The sequence below is a fragment of the Mustela nivalis genome, assembly GCF_964662115.1.
Source record: "Mustela nivalis genome assembly, chromosome: 19".
Classification (NCBI taxonomy): domain Eukaryota; kingdom Metazoa; phylum Chordata; class Mammalia; order Carnivora; family Mustelidae; genus Mustela; species Mustela nivalis.
The window spans coordinates 27,220,449-27,237,175 of record NC_139038.1 but is presented as its reverse complement, the minus strand read 5'-3'; the positions used below and the strand labels follow the sequence as shown (position 1 = coordinate 27,237,175).

The window sequence follows — 16,727 nt, the reverse complement described above, 5'->3', positions numbered from 1 at the left end:
CAAGTCAGTATGCCTTTCAGCTGTCCTCCTGCCTGGGTCTTCTCCAAGAGCAGGGACGCAAAGGACAAACTCAGTTTTGAAGCTGAAGGTGGCAGGTCCGCTGTTTTCATTTACAAGTTTAGTCTGTTTATTTGAGGTGATTTGGGAGGAAGCTGGTGAAATTAGGGGGAGGCTTGAGCCCTCTCTCCCTCTGTGATCCCGCCTCCAGATGGCATTGCCACAGTCCTAATGCTTTATTTTATTGTATGTTTAAAGATGAATTTGAGGGGAACAGTGGAAATTTGAGGGGGAATATTCAAGAAGTGAGAAAGAACACAGAGGAAATCAGTTGGGTGAGCCAAGAACAGGACTCAGGCATCCCAGAGCCTTCTTTCCAGTCCTCTGAATAGTACGAGGCTGTGTGCAGAGCCCTAGACAAGCCCCTTCACGACCCCTCCCCCACCTGCTGGTTTCCTATTTTGTAAGGTAAGAAGTTTCCACAGGCCAGCATTTCCTTTTTTGTTTTTTGTTTGTTTTAAAAAATTTATTTTATTTGACAGATAGAGCCAGAGAGCACAAGCGAGGGGTGAGGGGAATGGAAGAGGGAAAGGGAGAAGACCCTGGGATCATGACCCCAGCCAAAGGCAGACGCCCAAGCAACTGAGCCACACAAGTGCCCCAAGGCCAGCATTTCCTAACTGGTGGCTTTCAACCCCCTGAAGATTTGCCAAGACAAACCAGGGATTCATGCTAGGGAGGAGAAAGGGCATCTGTTTCAATTGTAGTTATGAATAACAAACCCTAAGAATGCCTGGGTGGCTCAGTCAGTTAAGCATTAAGTGTCTGACTCTAGATTTTGGCTCAGGTCGTGATCTCAGGGTCATGAGACTAAGCCTCATACTGGGCTCCTCGCTGAGCATGGAGTCTGCTTGAGCGTTTCCCTCTCATTTTCCCTCTGCGCCCCCCTCCCCGAAATAACTAAATAAGTAAATAACCCAAATAAATAAAATAATTTAACTAGTTTCTCTTTATAACCAAAGGGTTGAGAATTCCACTGTATTTCGAGAATGCAGAGTGAGAAACTGAAATCAGATGTGCTCGCGAGTTGAGATCTTCAGTGGGTGGATCATTCCATTGCACCCACTATGAAAGTTTTCACTGTGGCATAGTTTAAACTCTCCGTGATGCATAATTGTATATAGCTTAAGTTTTAGTCACAATGGCGAATTCCAGGGGGAAAGTTTTTCTCTTACCTGGTCATGTAGAAACAAAATTTTAAAACTACCCAAATAAAGCACTTGATTCTTAGGACAAAAGTGAAGAATTCCAATATTAGGTCAGAAAAGCAATTTTTGTCTATTTTGATGTGGTGACTCGCAGTTAAATACAGTTTTCGTCCTAGTATACATTCGGTCTTGGGACAAAACACCGGATGCTGAGATTTGAACTTATTTTCTGACAACTCATGCTTCAGGTCACAGACAATGCAAAGTAAATTAACTGCTTGGATCTCTTGCTTATGGGAGGAAAACCCTCAAATTTGTTCTTATACCAATGTTAATAGAGATGAGATTAAAATAAGTTTTAAATACCCTTTTTTAAACATTATTATGACTTAAATGACCTATGTGTTGATTTTTAAAAAGTATTGATAGTTTATCACAGGAAAATGCACCGACTTAAATTCCTAACGGGTTTTTGTTTTTGTTTTTTGAGATTATATATCGTCTGCGAAATGTATGTGCCAAAAAGATACGGAAACGTTGTTGCATACTTCGATCAACAGTCTTTCGTCATCTCCAGTTTCAGCGATATTGACTTTCAAAGTATAATTCAACTTTGGAGTTTGTGCCTGTACTCCGGGACCTTGCGACAGCACCGGCCAGACGGTGCGCGGAGTCCTCCAGGCCTCCAGAGGGCACCAATGATTTCGTTTTGTTGCTGAGCTTGTGCCGTGGTTCATTTGTCGGGGCGGTGGGCTTGAAGCCGGAGCGCGCAAGCGCGGCGCCTAGGGGGCGGGGCCTGGGCTGTCAGCCGGCGGCAGAGGAGGAAGCTGCGGGCCGCGCGCGGAGCAAGGGGCGGGACTGGGAGGCCTGCGGCGGGTCGGGCGGCAGAGAACGGGCCATGCGGGCGTGCGGGGGCTTGGGGCCGCCGGGGCCGGTGGCGGTGGCCGCCGCTGTGGTCCTGCTGCTGGGCGTCGTGGGTCCGGCGCGCGGCTCTGAGGACATCGTGGTGGGCTGTGGGGGCTTCGTCAAGTCGGACGTGGAGATCAACTACTCGCTCATCGAGGTGAGCGCCCCACGCCGCGGCCCGGGCCGGAGCTCGCCGTGCGACCGCGGGCCAGTCGCTCAGCCTGTGCGGGCTGCGGTGGCCTCGCCTCATCCGCCAGGCGGTTGGCACCTGCTCCACGTTTTAGGAGTCCTTTCCTCCTTGAAGGCTGCGCTTTCCGCGGGCTCTCCACCGCCCCGGCCCGCCCCGTCCCACCCCGCTGGGGTGGGGGTTCCTGTCGTGGGGTCAGCTGCGGAGTGGGGGTCGGGGGCTTGGAGGTGTGCGCGCAGGGGGTGTGAGGGACATTTTTGGGGACGATGTCGGTGGTTCGTAACTTTTATCAGGTCACTCAAAACGAAGGATCCCTCAAATCAGGGCACCAGGCTCTTCAGAACTCAAACTCCAGACATCCAGAATCCACATCCAGGATGGTAGAGGACTCTGACCGTCCCCAGAATCCAGGCCCCAGATCTCTTACAGTCCACTCTCAGCAAGACCCAGACCCCAGATCCTCAAAACACAGACCCCCTGAAGCTTAGATTTCCTGAAGCCCATATTCCAGAACCTGGAGACTGCAAAGTCTTCTCTAGTCCAAGAACTGGGAGCCCCAAAGGTTCTAATCCACTCCTTCTCAACGCCCCCCCCACCACCCCCCAGGATGCTCTTTGAGGGCTTTGATTCTCATGCCAGAGACCCTGACCCAGTACATCTCTGTTGACATCTCAGGGGCTGGGAATCTGTATTTTTAATCTTCCCCCATTCCTTCCTTGGGGACTCCCTTTGCCTCTCTAAATGGAATGTCTTCAGCTGCCCTGATTGCCTTACCGGGTAGTTATTGGAATTACACTAGAGATTTGTGCAGAAGTCTTTTTATTAAGTTGTAAAGCACCATGCGGATCCATGATTATCAGCCCAGTGGGACTGTGACCCAGAAAGCTTTTGTGAAGAGGAAGGTCACTTGTCAGGATAGATGGGACAGAACCTAATGCAGCCCCGGGCTCTGTTTTAGGGCTCCTGCCCCGATGGTGGGGCAGGAGAAGGGGATTTGAAAGAGAAAAAGGGAAGAGGCTAGGAGATTCCAAAGAGAAGGGACTCTGGGGGGGACCTAAGATCCCAAAGGCTGACTGAAAGCACATATGAGCCTCTCCAGTTCTGGTAGCTGAAGGGCTGCCGTGGAGGATTAAGCCAGTATGTTCTACAAATCTGGTTGCTGAGATTCTCAGCAAATCTGGTCAAAAATTGGTTCCACACCCCACTAGGTCTTTCACTGGGCCTTGTTCCAGATGCCAGTTTTTATTCCTGTAGGATGGTGAGGTTCGAACAGAAACAGCAGAGCCCAGTACGGTCTGTTTCCTGAAGAAGGTAATTATCACCTTCAAGACCTGTCTGTGGCTTCTGTGCCGTTTTTGATCTGAAGTCAGGTGTTCAGTGACTTTGCCCACTGGCAGTGGCAAGGTCCCTAGGTTCTGCTGGGTGCCCATGTCACCTCCTAGATTGCCTCTCAGTGTGTGGGCACAGGTGGTTTCAGAAAGTACCTTGCAAGGCTTTTTGCAGGTTGTAGTTTCCTGGGGCTGTCGGAGGAAAGTGAAGGCAGAGAGAAATGATATAATACAACACGGTAATATAGTAAAATAATAAGAATACTACTCTTTTTTTTTTTTTTTTTTGAGTCGTCCTTTCTGCCAGGTGCTTAATAGGCATAGAATCTGTATAATCACCAGGAAGGGGAGTGGTTCTTTTCTTACCCCTGAACAAATTGGATCTCAGGAGGTTAAATGACTTGCCCAAGGTCACACAGTACATGGAAGACCCAGACTTTGCTTGAACATCTTAAAAGGGTAACAGATTGTGTTGGGATGCAAGAGCTTTAGAGATCTGGAGAAGATATGTACTAAATGTCTTTGGATTTGTTTTTGCCCAAGAATGAAAATAGAAGAGAAAATTCAGAGTTTCTACGAGTGTTACTTCCAATTATTGGGAATCATTTGGGGTTAATAATGCAGATCCTTGGCCCTCCCTCCTGACCTAGTTTAGAAACAGAAGTGGGGCTTGGAGATTGCATTTTAATAAGTACCTTATTAATGGTGAATTGGAAAATTCGTTATAGATAGGAACAACATAGAGAGAGCCTCTAAACATAAACTGAAAAATACAACTTTGGGGGGTAGTCTTTAGATGGTTTCTAGCCAGAACAATATCTGATCACAGTATTTGAAGATACCTTGTCTTTCTCTCTGTCCCTGCATTTGGCGTAAGATACGTAGCTAATTCTCTTATGACTTCTCTTCTTTCTTTGCTTTCTAGATAAAGCTGTATACCAAGCATGGGACTTTGAAATACCAGACAGACTGTGCCCCTAATAATGGTTACTTTATGATCCCCTTGTATGATAAGGTAAGACTCTTGTAATTGTTTATGATGGGAAGGAGTTAGTGTGGCCCATAGGACTGCACTAACCAGACAGCCTTGATACACCACATGAGCAAATGCTGGTCTCTTTTATAAGTTACAAGTGGACTTTGACAATTCTGGCCAGATTTTGAGGGAGACAATTTTTAAAACTGGTTTGAATACAGTGGTTCTCAGCGATACTTGGCAATGCCTAGACATTTTTGGTTGTTACTACTGCTTGGGGTTGGGGGATTGCGACAGTATCTGGTGAGTAGAGGCCAGAAATGAAGCTGGGCTACCTGTCATGGTGCAAGGACAGACCAGATGTCAGCAGAGCTAACCTTGAGAAATTCTGAGTTAGTAGAGTTACGTTTGCAAGCAGCTTAAAATATTCTTTAAAAAATTGATACAAGTGATCTATGAATTTATGAGCTTTGTGGAAAACAACAAAACAAGGTCCTTAGAAGTATATTTTAACCTTTACCCCCCAATTTCTCATCCTTCTGTAGTGGTAATGACTGATAAAAGTTTGGTGCGTATCCCAAAAGACTGCTTTCTTTGTGTTATAAACATGCACACATATGTGCACGTGTGTGAAGATACGTATCCATGCCTACCTGCTTGCGTTCCCCCCTGCCTCCCCTCACAGTGTTTTCTCCCCATCTCAACTCTTTATTTGGAAACAGATTTATAGCATGTTGCAGAAATAATCCATAAACCCACATACTTTTGATTTTTTTTTTATGTCAGATGGAATTAAACAATAGGAGTTATTCTGCAATTTGATTTTTTTTCCCTATGAGATCATCTTGATAAGCTTTCGACATCAGCATGTATGGATTATCTTCTTATTAATGGCTGCACAGCACATCAGAATCAAATAAAAACTGTAACCACTTCTCTGTTGGTAGGCATAGAGGCTTTCCCCAATTAAAAAAAAATTACTACTGACAACACAGCAGTAAATATTCTTGAAGGTACATCTTTAGGCACAATACATAGGACTGACTTCTAGAAGTAGGGTCTTAAAATATGGTTTTTTTTTAACTTTATGTCAACCTCAAGAAAGCAGGGTGTGTGCATAAAATCCAGTTTTAAGAAATGACTTTCGTTTCTAAGGATACGTGCTGACGCTATCAGCCTTGGGCATAGAAGGGGTTAATAGGAGACTCCATTAGTAGTACGCCTGGTATCAGAAGACAAAGAGTGGCTGGGTATCGTCCCTTTAGAGCTTTTCCTTGGGCACTGGGTTGGTATCTTCCGATTGGTCGGGTGGGCCCTCCTGGGCATCCGGCCTCAGCTCTCGGCATCTGAAGGCCATCAGGGAGCCCACAGCTACTTGGAACATGTGCTTAGAATTTCATTGCAGGTGGAAAAATGCTAGATTAAACAGAAGCACTGAACTCTGTTAATCTAGCTGAGAGGTCATCAGTTTTCATTCCTCTATCTTTCTTCCCCCACCCCTAGGGAGATTTCATTCTGAAGATTGAGCCTCCCCTAGGGTGGAGTTTTGGTAAGTGAACGAAATAACCAGATGTACTCTGTCCAGGATCAGATTATATGCCGAATATTAATTTAAATTGGCGAAGTGCAGACACTGTTAAAATATTAAGGCTTCATTTCTAGTGCGGAACAGGGCTTTTTTCCTCTTTTCTCATTACTTTAGAGTAGATTGGATTTATCTGGGACCTGCTCTAGGGTTTTCTGCCCTCTTTCATAAAATAGGCATCTTTTCCCAAACCCCTCTCAGGAAGCTGATTTTGTAGTTCCATTCAGAAAGTGGCGGCAGAACCGTATCTAGAGGTCAGGAGCGGGGATGTCTTTCCTGTCCCAGGATGGCCTCTTAGACCCCTTGGTGCCTTTTAGGGCTGCAATATTAAACACTGTGAGATTTCACATGAAAATCCAGATCTGCTTCACAAAAGAGATCAGGTCTGGCAACCCTGGGTATTACTGGTTCTGCAGCGACCTTGGACAAGTTACTTCCTCCTGGGTCGGTGTCCAGCCTTCTTGCTAGGGAGTCAGGAGCACGGTGGTGGTGCCTCCCAGCCTAACTTGGAGGATTAATGGGCCAGAATATTTACGATGCTGGGGAGGACTGGCACACAGTTAGCAATGAATAAATACTTGAAAGCATTCTGCACCCAGACGCACAAAAGCTCAAAACTTTTCTGATGTATCTGGCTTTTAACAGAGCCGGAGATGTGGGAATGGGGTTGACAGAAGAAGAGAGAGTTCTGCTCTGTCACCGCTGACGTTTCCGAAGAGAGTAGATGTGTGTGATCCCCGTTCTGTAGCTGGGGGGAGCGTGGAAGGGCATGCTTGTTTGTGTCAGGCTTGTGAGTTAGAGGAGGAGGAATCGAGTCCCTGCCATCAAGAAGGCCCAAGTGAAGCTCAGGTCAGCTCATCTGGCTCCGTGCAGGAAATCCTCTTCATCAGAGGTGGCACCTGACCTCTGTGTTCTAGAAAGCAGGAGGGGGAGGAAACCCAAGACAGCACTAAAGGGGAGGTTGCGGATCATCCCTGGCCTGTGGGAGGGTTTTCTTTGAGCCCCCGCTCCCCTGCCAGTGTTTTTTCTCTTGAGGAGCTTTTTTATTGAATTATGTTTTCAGAAAAGTGTACTTGTTGTATGGGTATCCCTTGAATGTTCCCCAAGTGAATGTGCCCATGTAACCTCTACCCAGGTCACGAGGTAGAACCAGTACCCAGTAGGGCCCCATCGCAGGCGCTTCCTAACCGCTCTGCCCCACCCCGCAGGTGACCTCTGCCCTTGCCTCCGGAAGTTCTGGATGAGTTCTGTCTATTTTGATACCCTTGAGGATTCTAAAGGGGTACATTTTCGTGTCTGTTTTTTTTTCTCTTGCCATTGTTAGTGACATTCATCTATCTGTATTACGTGTGTGGCTTTAGTTAGCTCATTCGATCACTGTGTGAGTATAAAGTGATCTCCCCACTTCTCTTGATGGACATTTAGGCCTCTTCTCGACATTGGCCACTAAGGGTGGTGGTCCTGCGAATTTCCTTGTTCCTGTCTTTCGGTACGTGGTTTTGTGTGTTTGCATTTCTCTTGGGTCTGTCCCAGGAGGGAGATTGCTGGGCAAGAGAGCATTTAGATGCCTGGCTCTAGGAGGTAGTCTTAAATATCTAAGGCAGATGTAGCAAATTCTGCTCTCAGAGCCATGTGGAAGGGTTCTAGGTGCTCCACAGCCTCACTGGCCCTTGGTAATGTGGTGGTATCTCATGATTTGCATTTGCTCGATGGTCAATGAGATTGAACCCCCCCCTTTTTTTTAAAGTTTTTAAAAGTTTATTTATTTGACAGAGATCACAAGTAGGCAGAGAGAGAGAGAGAAGAAAGCAGGCTCCCTGCAGAGCAGAGAGCCCGACGAGGGGCTCGATCCCAGGACCTTGGGATCATGACCCGAGCCGAAGGCAGAGGCTTTAACCCACTGAGCCACCCAGGCGCCCCTTGAACGCTTTTTAAAATATATTTACTGGCTAGTTGGATAGCCACTTTGTGAGGTATTTGCTCAAATCTTATGTGCATTTTTTTATTGGCATCTTCCCGTGTGTGTGTGTGTGTGTAATTCTTCATTTCCCTGAAATTCCCTTGGTTTACTTATCACTCTACACTTCTGACCTTTAAAAAACCTTAACCCTTATTATGATGACCTCTTCAGTTTTTTTTTCTTTTTTAGACAAAGTGAATTAGTTGCTAATATTAAAAAATCAGGAGATGGCACGTAAAATCCAGATGTCTGTTTTTTCTTCAAAAGGTTGATATTTGGCAAAAGCTGAGTGGTGGTGTTTCCTTTCCTGTTCACCATAGTCCCCATGTGGCCTGTCCCCGACTTGCTTCCTGTGGGCATTAGAATCTGTGGTCCTGGTTTAATGTGGCTGAGCTCCTGCACTTGGTCAAGGGGCTATTTGGAGCCAGGCTTTTGGAGGTTGAATTGGGACTCCGTCATTCACAAGCTCTGCGACTTGGGGCGGGGGGTGTCGTTTTGTAACCTTTCCGTGTGTACTTTGTTCATCAGTCCGTTGTAAATGTCATTACCAACCTGTTAAAGTAGCTGTGAGGAGCATAAGCATCCAATAAATATATGTGTTGCCGAAGCGAGCACAGCATCCATAAATAAAACAGTTTGGTGCTTACTGCATTTTCAATGGGACTCTGAGCTACCCCTCAGCCACAAGACTGTTATGAAAGCATATTATCCTCCACCCTCTGTTTCATTCTGGGGCAGGAGTCTGGGAGTCCAGGGGAGGAGCTGGGAGGGAGATTTCCCTGCGTACCTTTGGATTTTAAATCATGCGAGTGTATTAAGTGCTCACAAATAAAGAAAATGAAAGTTAACCAAGAAAAGGTGTTTTGCCTACACAGGTTTACCTTGTCTCAGAACTAAACCGGCTCTTGTGTCTTGTCCCCTGTTCCCTCCCCTCCCACTGTCATTTCTCAGAGCCGACGAACGTGGAGCTCTATGTGGATGGTGTCAGTGACATCTGCACAAAGGGCGGGGACATCAACTTTGTGTTCACCGGATTCTCTGTGAACGGGAAGGTTTGGCTTCAGAACATTGTTTTTTGTTTTTGTTTGTTGTTTGTTTATTTGTTTTTAAAGATTTTATTTATTTATTTGACAGAACGCAAGTAGGCAGAGAGGCGGGCAGAGGGAGAGGGAGAAACAGGCTCACCACTGAGCAGAGAGCCTGACGTGGGGCTCAATCCCAGGACCCTGGGATCATGACTTGAGCCAAAGGCAGCCGCTTTACCGACTGAGCCACCCAGTATTTTCTCTGTATTATATACTGAGTCTTCTCCTACCTTTAAAAAAGTAGGGCTCTTTTAACATGGGGCTCTGAGCCCACAAGGGATCATACATAGATAAGCTTTAAGGGGGTCTGAGAAGGGGTAAAGTTTTGTGTAAAAGGCAGTGGGTGTTTCTTGGGGCCAGATCTAGGTTACTTGTCATGCCCTGTGAAGGCTGGGTGGCTAACTGCCAAGGATTGCCTTGTATAGGGGATGCAGTCCTGAGCACAGGCCCCAGGACTCGGGGCAACTTGTAATCAGTGTTGGGGGATGAAGCCGGCCTCTTGCAAATAGGGTTTGCATTTGCTTCCACCACTCTCCCAGGAGCTGTTGCAGTGAACTAGATTGTCCAAGAGTTTTTGGGGCCCCCTTGATGGTGTGAATGTAGAGGGCTAACCTGTGTGAATGGCAGCTCCAAGTTCAGATTCTCAGGGGAGTTCTTGTTCCTCCGCCCATCTGGCACCAGGGCGGACATGTGTGAATCGCCTTGCTGTCCTTTTCTTCATGGCGGTTCATCTCTCCTCCGCCTCTCCACTGAGAGTGAGGCGCCCGTTCTTGGAGAGGCAAGGTGATCCTGCCTTGATGTGTGAGTTGCTTGCTAGTGAGGAGGATCGTGGGTTGTTATTTTTCTTTCTCTGTCACTTATAAAATAACGGTGCATCTTTAGCTATTAGTGTCCTAGATTCGGTGAAATGAAGTGTTTTTCTGTCACTTAGCCCCTCAGCAGTGCCCGGGAAGGGTATCCATAATCTGTCTACTCTTTGCAAAGGAGTCTTGACCCAAAGAAGGGTACAAGCTCCATGTAGGGAACATGAACGGGATGTGCTGCTAGGGGGAGAACTTTGCTGCTGGTTTGGGTCCTGACCTCCTTCTCCTTGGCAGGTTCTCAGCAAAGGGCAGCCCCTGGGCCCTGCCGGAGTTCAGGTGTCCCTGAGAAATACGGGGACTGAAGCCAAGATCCAGTCCACAGTGACACAGCCTGGTGGAAAGTGAGTCTTGCCGGTGTCATGTTGCCTCACAGCTCATGGGAGGGAGGGAGCCAGTGATTGGGCCTGGGAGACCTGCGTTCAAGTCCTTATTTCGCCTCTTACCTGCAGACAAGTTCATGGCTTTCAGTGCCTCAGCTGTTCATCTGTAAAATGGAAGTCATCTGAGCCCTTGGATCTCTCGGTGACGGGATGATTAAACATGAGTTAATGTCTGTACAGCACTTACTGCAGAGCCTGGCACATAGTAGGCCCACATTTAACAGTTGGGTTTGGCTCTGGAACCTGGAAACTTGGGTTTGAATCCTGGTTCCCCCACTGAATCAGGTTGGACCTGGGACAAATTAACAGTAAAGTGTTAACAGTAAAGGTGTTTTTACTTAATACCTTTGGGCCTCAGTTTTGGTCTTTAAAAATGATGATGATGGTGGAACCCACCCCCTAAGGTTAATAGGAAGATTAAATTAACATTATTTCAAACTGCCTAGTATGGAGTATGTGCTTAATAGTGTTAGCTCAATATAGATTTGCTCAATTATGATTTTTTTAATTTTAAAATTTAGAATTTAAAAATTTTCCCACATGCATGCAGTGGCGGGGGGGGGGGTGGCCAGAGGGAGAGAGAATCCCAAGTGGGTTCCATGCCCACCACAGAGCCCAATGCAGGACTCGATCTCACAACCCTGAGATCATGACCTGAGCCAAAATCAAAAGTCAGACACTTAACAAACTGAGCCACCCAGGAACCCCTCAGTTGTGATTTTTCAAAAATCATATTATCACTATTACATCAAAATTATTTTGTAGCGGGAACTGACAACTATTTAATTAACCTTGTTGAGTCAGATTTAAAGTATTTATTTAATGGATTTATATCGTTGAGTTGTAAGTGTTAACAGATGTGCCAAGATTAATTCAGAGTAGTTCCAACTGATAATTTTGAATGCGTTCAAATCATTACTCCTTCAATATACAAAGCTGACTTAACTGCAAATTAGAAATTTATAATGAGTCTGTCAGTAGGCTATCTAGTTTTTCAATGAGGACTGTTGAAATTCTTTTTCAGTGTGGGGATACCATTTAGTTCTGCTTGATGGATGCCTGCAGGAGGAACACAGGGCTTCCATTTTCTCTAGGCTAGCAGCAGTTTGCTGTTGACCTCACTGGGCAAAGGAACTTGAACTTGTTGAATCTCCTTCATCGGTACAGACTAAAACAATGATCATAACATGCACAAAGGCCAAAATCCCATAGTAATTTCAATTTTACTGTAGCAAAGTGATTTCTAAGCTGTGTCCAGTTATGACAGGCAATACTTTATACGATACCACCACAGAAGAAGAAATTAGGTGGATTTTTTTGTGTCCATTTCACTAGAATTAGCCCTCCTGTTGTCTGGTGCTCGCACATGTGAAAGATTAAGTGTATCAGAATCCTGGGGCCAGGGTTTCCAGCCTTAGCTCCTGTCATTCTGGTCTTGATTTGCCCATAGTTACTTAACTGGTTTTCACTGGAGTCTGGTTTGGTCATCGTAGTTTGTGCAAGAGCCCAGAATGGCTCACACTGTATTTGTTTCTGGTAAAGGACCTCATCTCTTCTGTATTGGTTTCAAAGCTTGTTATCATTTTCCCTGCCCACACCATTAGCAGCGTCTTGCATTAGCACAGACCTCGGGCTATCAGCTCTGTTCTCTCTTCTTCACACAGGACGCTTCCCTTCCCATCTCTGGTCCTCTGCATACTTCCTTCTCTTCTCTTTGCCTGTTCATGCCTATCACCTCTGCCAAAACGCACTTGAATGTTCTGTGACTAATCCCTACTGAACCACAGTGACTGGTTTTTAAGGTCAGATATCCTTGGGGTTGAGGGAAACATAAAACCTCCTTCCTGTCAGTGCATGGAACACCTGTTCTTGTACACAGTAGGTACTCAATAAGTGCTCTCCAATGTGGATTTGTACAGTGAAGGACTGAATTTTGTTTATGCTCATTTAACCAACTAATGGCAAGTTGGTGATAATCCAGACCTTATTTTCTAATGCTTCCAATATTAGCCATTAATTAGAACACTCAGGCTGAGAGAAAGTTAATTGGTATTTTGTATTTCTTAGGTTTGCATTTTTTAAAGTTCTTCCTGGAGATTATGAAATTCTTGCAACTCATCCAACCTGGGCATTGAAAGAGGTGAGTGTGTCGACGGCTGTGCCGACAGTGTTCAGGTTTGGGAACAAGCATAGGGGTTCCCGTTCAGGATGTGAAAAGGGTTTATGGTTTCTCTGGAAGTAGATGAGAAAAAGACAGTGCTGCGGATTGGTTCACTGGTATTTATAAGATAAAACTCATTGTAGCAGATGTTCCTTCTGTTGTTTTTGGTTTTAGGTGACAATATTGTTTTCCTGCTGTGAAATAGGTCTGTTATTAACTGTAGCTATTTTAAGCTGAATCAACACCAGAAGGACCCGATGAGATTTATTTGTTGTTCTTTTTCCAGTCTGAAACAGCAACCTATAAATATACTTAACATTCTAGAAACAGTTGTACGTGCGCCCAAGGAGAAAGTAAAGGAATGTCCGTGGCAGTTTTGTTTGTACGAACAAAATATTTTAAACAACCTAAATGCCCATTAGGTGGAGAGTAGCGTGGGGTTTCGTCACACAGAAGCCTGTAGGACAGCAAGAATGAGTGAACCAGAGCTCCACAGATCGGTAGGAGTACATTTAAAAACATAATGTTGAGGGAAAAAAGCAAATTGCCAAAGGTAAAGAGACACGATGTTTCTGCAGTAATTAAAAACACTCAGGGTACTTGCACTTACAGAGTCCTATGTAGAAAAAGGTATGGGGACATGCATGGGAGTGGCGAACACCGTATTCATTATGAAACTGACATCTACAGAGAGAGGCAGGAAGGGAGGTCGAGGTCCACACGGCTCCCGAGTGGTACTTCTGCTTTTCTTTTTTTAGCTGGTTTGAGTGTGTACAGGTGTTCTTCAGAGTAGTGTTGGACAGAAATAGTTTATGATAAAAGATCAAAAAAAGGAAGAAACAGACCAGGTGAGGATTTGTAATCACTATAAGAAAACAAATTGAGATAAAGTTTAAAGGACATTCTGAGACATTAACTTGTATGTTGGTTTTGAGGCTGTGTTTCCTTCTTGCTAAGGCTCTATTAGACTCGTTATGTCAGTTTTTCCTCTATAGGTTTTAAGCATTTATAATTGATGGGACCGTTTCGTATATCAACTTCACTGTGTACTATTCATAACTGTGGATATTCAGGGGGTTAAAAATGTTTTATTTAAAACTCATGGCTTACACATTACAATTCAAAGAAATTTTAAGTCTTATATTGTTAATTGTACGGATAAGGGGATTTGAGTCTATTAATATAAGATTGTGTTCCCGAGTGGGGCATGCTGTTGAAAGTGTGAGGCTTGTCCTGGGCAGCTGGTACCTGGAAATGAGCGTGAGGGGGCTCCTGGTTGCTGGTTACAGGCCGTGTTCAGTTTGTGACGATCACTGCACTGTGCCCTAGACTGTGTGCACTTTCTTCTCTATAAACTTTGCTTTGACAGCTTTAAAATTTCATGCATACATACTGTTAAACATGGAAAAAAATAAAGCACACTCATTTTCAAAAATAGCAGCAGATCAAACAGCAGGAGTGGTAACACAGGTAGAAAATTTGGAAGGTGGAAAAGTGTAAGAGGTAAAAGTCAGCTGTGCAAAGGAAGTCATCCTGGTGGTTGACATTTTGCCACATTTCCTTTCAGTTCCGTTCAGTTCTCCCAAACACGTGGCTCTGATCCTACTACGTTCCCAATATTCTGTGTTCATATTTTAGCTGAAACATGTCTTCGTGGTTGTTTAACACTCTGTGAGGGTTTGTTGTTTGGGAAGGTAAAGTCCCCTTCTTCTGTAGGCGAGCACCACTGTGCGGGTAACCAACTCCAATGCCAACGCCGCCAGTCCCCTCATAGTGGCCGGCTACAACGTGTCTGGCTCTGTCCGCAGCGATGGGGAGCCCATGAAAGGGGTGAAGTTTCTTCTCTTTTCCTCTGTGGTTTCCAAAGAGGTAAGTAAAGAACAGTGGAGAACAGACTAGGCGGAGGTTGGGGGTTGGGAGGAAGGGTGCTTGCCGACTAAGAACACACTGTTGAAACGCCAGTCGGGGGGACGTCTCGTCTCAACGTTGAAGAGCATTGCGTTTCTTGTTTGACTCACAAGGAATGGGATGTCTGTGGTGGGAGTGGACTGTGGTGGAAAGAGCACAGTCAGACCCAGATGCAGACAGATGCTAGCTCTGCCTCTTATTCTCTGAGTGGGCCAGCCACTTGCCCTTCCTGAGCTCCATTTTCTTGTCTGCAGAATGGCGACCCGTATAGCAAAGGACAGTGACGTCATTTTTTTCCCCAAGAAGTCTGTGCCAGTTTTTAACTTCTCAAACTGGAGTGGAGAAGTTGTCATTTGCTTTATCTCCACCACTATGCCCTGTTCAGAAATATGTATTTTGTGATGTAAAACTTGCAAGAATTTTCCTGAAATGTGGCTCTTTGATAGTAATCAGAACATAGTAATGAGAAAGGATGTCCTTTTCTTTTCCCTTGACATAGGATGTCTTGGGCTGCAACATCTCACCGGTGCCTGGCTTCCAGCCCCAAGATGAGAGCCTCGTGTATTTGTGCTATGCGGTCTCCAAAGAAGATGGCTCGTTCTCCTTCTATTCCTTGCCAAGTGGGGACTATACTGTGGTGAGTGGAGATTGGGGTTTTCTGTATGTTTCAGACACTTAAGACACAGCAGGAGCCAATGCCATTTGAGGATTAAGAGGAATAAATGATTGCCCTGCAGTTGTGTGACCATTTTTAGTGTAGTTATTTAGGATGAGACTGACCCTTCAGTAGTGGCTGCAAAAAGTTTGGGCCTTCCTCTTTTACGATCAGCAGCAGTTACGATTAATAGTTTCTCTGGGCTCGCCTCGAACCCCTCTTCGTTTGTGGCCTGCTGGGTCGATTATTACTATTGAATCATATTGTGGGCTCCGAGTAACGGACAGACCCTTCCTTTCAGATTCCCTTCTATAGAGGGGAGAGGATTACCTTTGATGTTGCTCCTTCCAGACGTGACTTTACGGTGGAACATGACAGCCTGAAAATTGAGGTAAGACCTCCCTGCCTTCTGGAGGGACAGGTGTTTGAGTTTCCCATCCTTGGGCACCGGTGTTGCAAACGTGTTTGAGAAGAAGACAACTAATGTTTTATCTAGAAGGGCTGGGCCTTTGGAGAAAACCACAGTCTTGTGCTGTGTTCCAGTTTAGCTGGGATCCACTCTCATGTAATTTCTCCACGTGGAGAAGGTGGAGCCCGAGTTACAGCTGCTTTGTTCAGTGAACGGTGTTTATTGAGTGCCAGTGTCAGACATGAGGTACTGCTCCAGGGGTGGGAGGGCAGTGGGGGGCTCAGAAAAGCACAAATTTGTTTTTTGTTTTTTTTTTCCTGGCGTTCCAGGGCCGAAAGAAACAGTACGCTTATAAATAAATAAATTAGGTGTATTAGAAGGTGTTCTGTAGAAAGGAGGTGACACACTTCCCGGTTGAGACAGGTTGCAGTCTTCCTGGGTGCTCTCAGGAAGTCCTCGCCATGAAGGTGACGTTTGAGCGACCAGCTGCTGGGAGAGGGGGAGAGGCGGGGTGCCGCACTGCCATTTATGGGAAGAGTATTTAAGATGGAGGGAGTGATAGGTGCAAAGATCCTGGGGCCGGAGTGTGCCTAGAGGGCGTGGGGGACCCTAAGGAGGCCAGAGTGGCTAGCTTGGAGGGCATGAGGCAGGGAGAGATGATGGGGCAGATCGTACAGGACCTGATGGGCCACTCTGTGTGCAGTTCTGAGGGGGAGAGATGTGAGCCTTTGGGTGCCATGTTGGGAAGAGGTTGGCAGGGGCAAGGTGTGAGCGAGGGACCAGTTAGGAGGCTGTGGCCGGACACCAAGGAGAGCTGAGAGCTCGGGCTACAGGGAAGGGGAGTGAGAGGTGGGGTGACGGATGGAGTGGTGCATGGCCTGGCAAACTCCCTAGATCCAGAATAAGACAGCGAGTGTGTTTTCTCTTGCATTTATATCCTTAATTACAGGAGTAGATAATGGTTACTGTAGAAAATTTGCCAGATAGAGCAAATCCCCCAAAGAAAATAAGTCTTTCATAAATGGACCTCCCAGTGTTACAGTTATTGAAAAAAATTAGATTTTAATCGCTTTCTTTTAATGTTGCATCTGAAAGCACTGCATTGAAGTAGCTGCATTT

General features: G+C 45.7%; 1 protein-coding gene across 1 annotated transcript in view; it reads left to right on the top strand.

Annotated features, from left to right (window-relative positions):
* Positions 1 to 1,990: 1,990 nt before the first annotated feature.
* LOC309855044 (BOS complex subunit NOMO1) overlaps positions 1,991 to 16,727 on the top strand; it is a 54,587-nt gene continuing 39,850 nt past the window's right edge. The window contains exons 1-9 of the mRNA XM_082714868.1: positions 1,991 to 2,268; positions 4,552 to 4,641; positions 6,106 to 6,151; positions 9,099 to 9,199; positions 10,330 to 10,436; positions 12,543 to 12,615; positions 14,353 to 14,505; positions 15,044 to 15,181; positions 15,501 to 15,590. Coding sequence (XP_082570994.1) covers positions 2,104 to 2,268; positions 4,552 to 4,641; positions 6,106 to 6,151; positions 9,099 to 9,199; positions 10,330 to 10,436; positions 12,543 to 12,615; positions 14,353 to 14,505; positions 15,044 to 15,181; positions 15,501 to 15,590 — 963 coding nt within the window. The 5' untranslated portion in view covers positions 1,991 to 2,103. The remainder of the gene's footprint in view (positions 2,269 to 4,551; positions 4,642 to 6,105; positions 6,152 to 9,098; positions 9,200 to 10,329; positions 10,437 to 12,542; positions 12,616 to 14,352; positions 14,506 to 15,043; positions 15,182 to 15,500; positions 15,591 to 16,727) is intronic.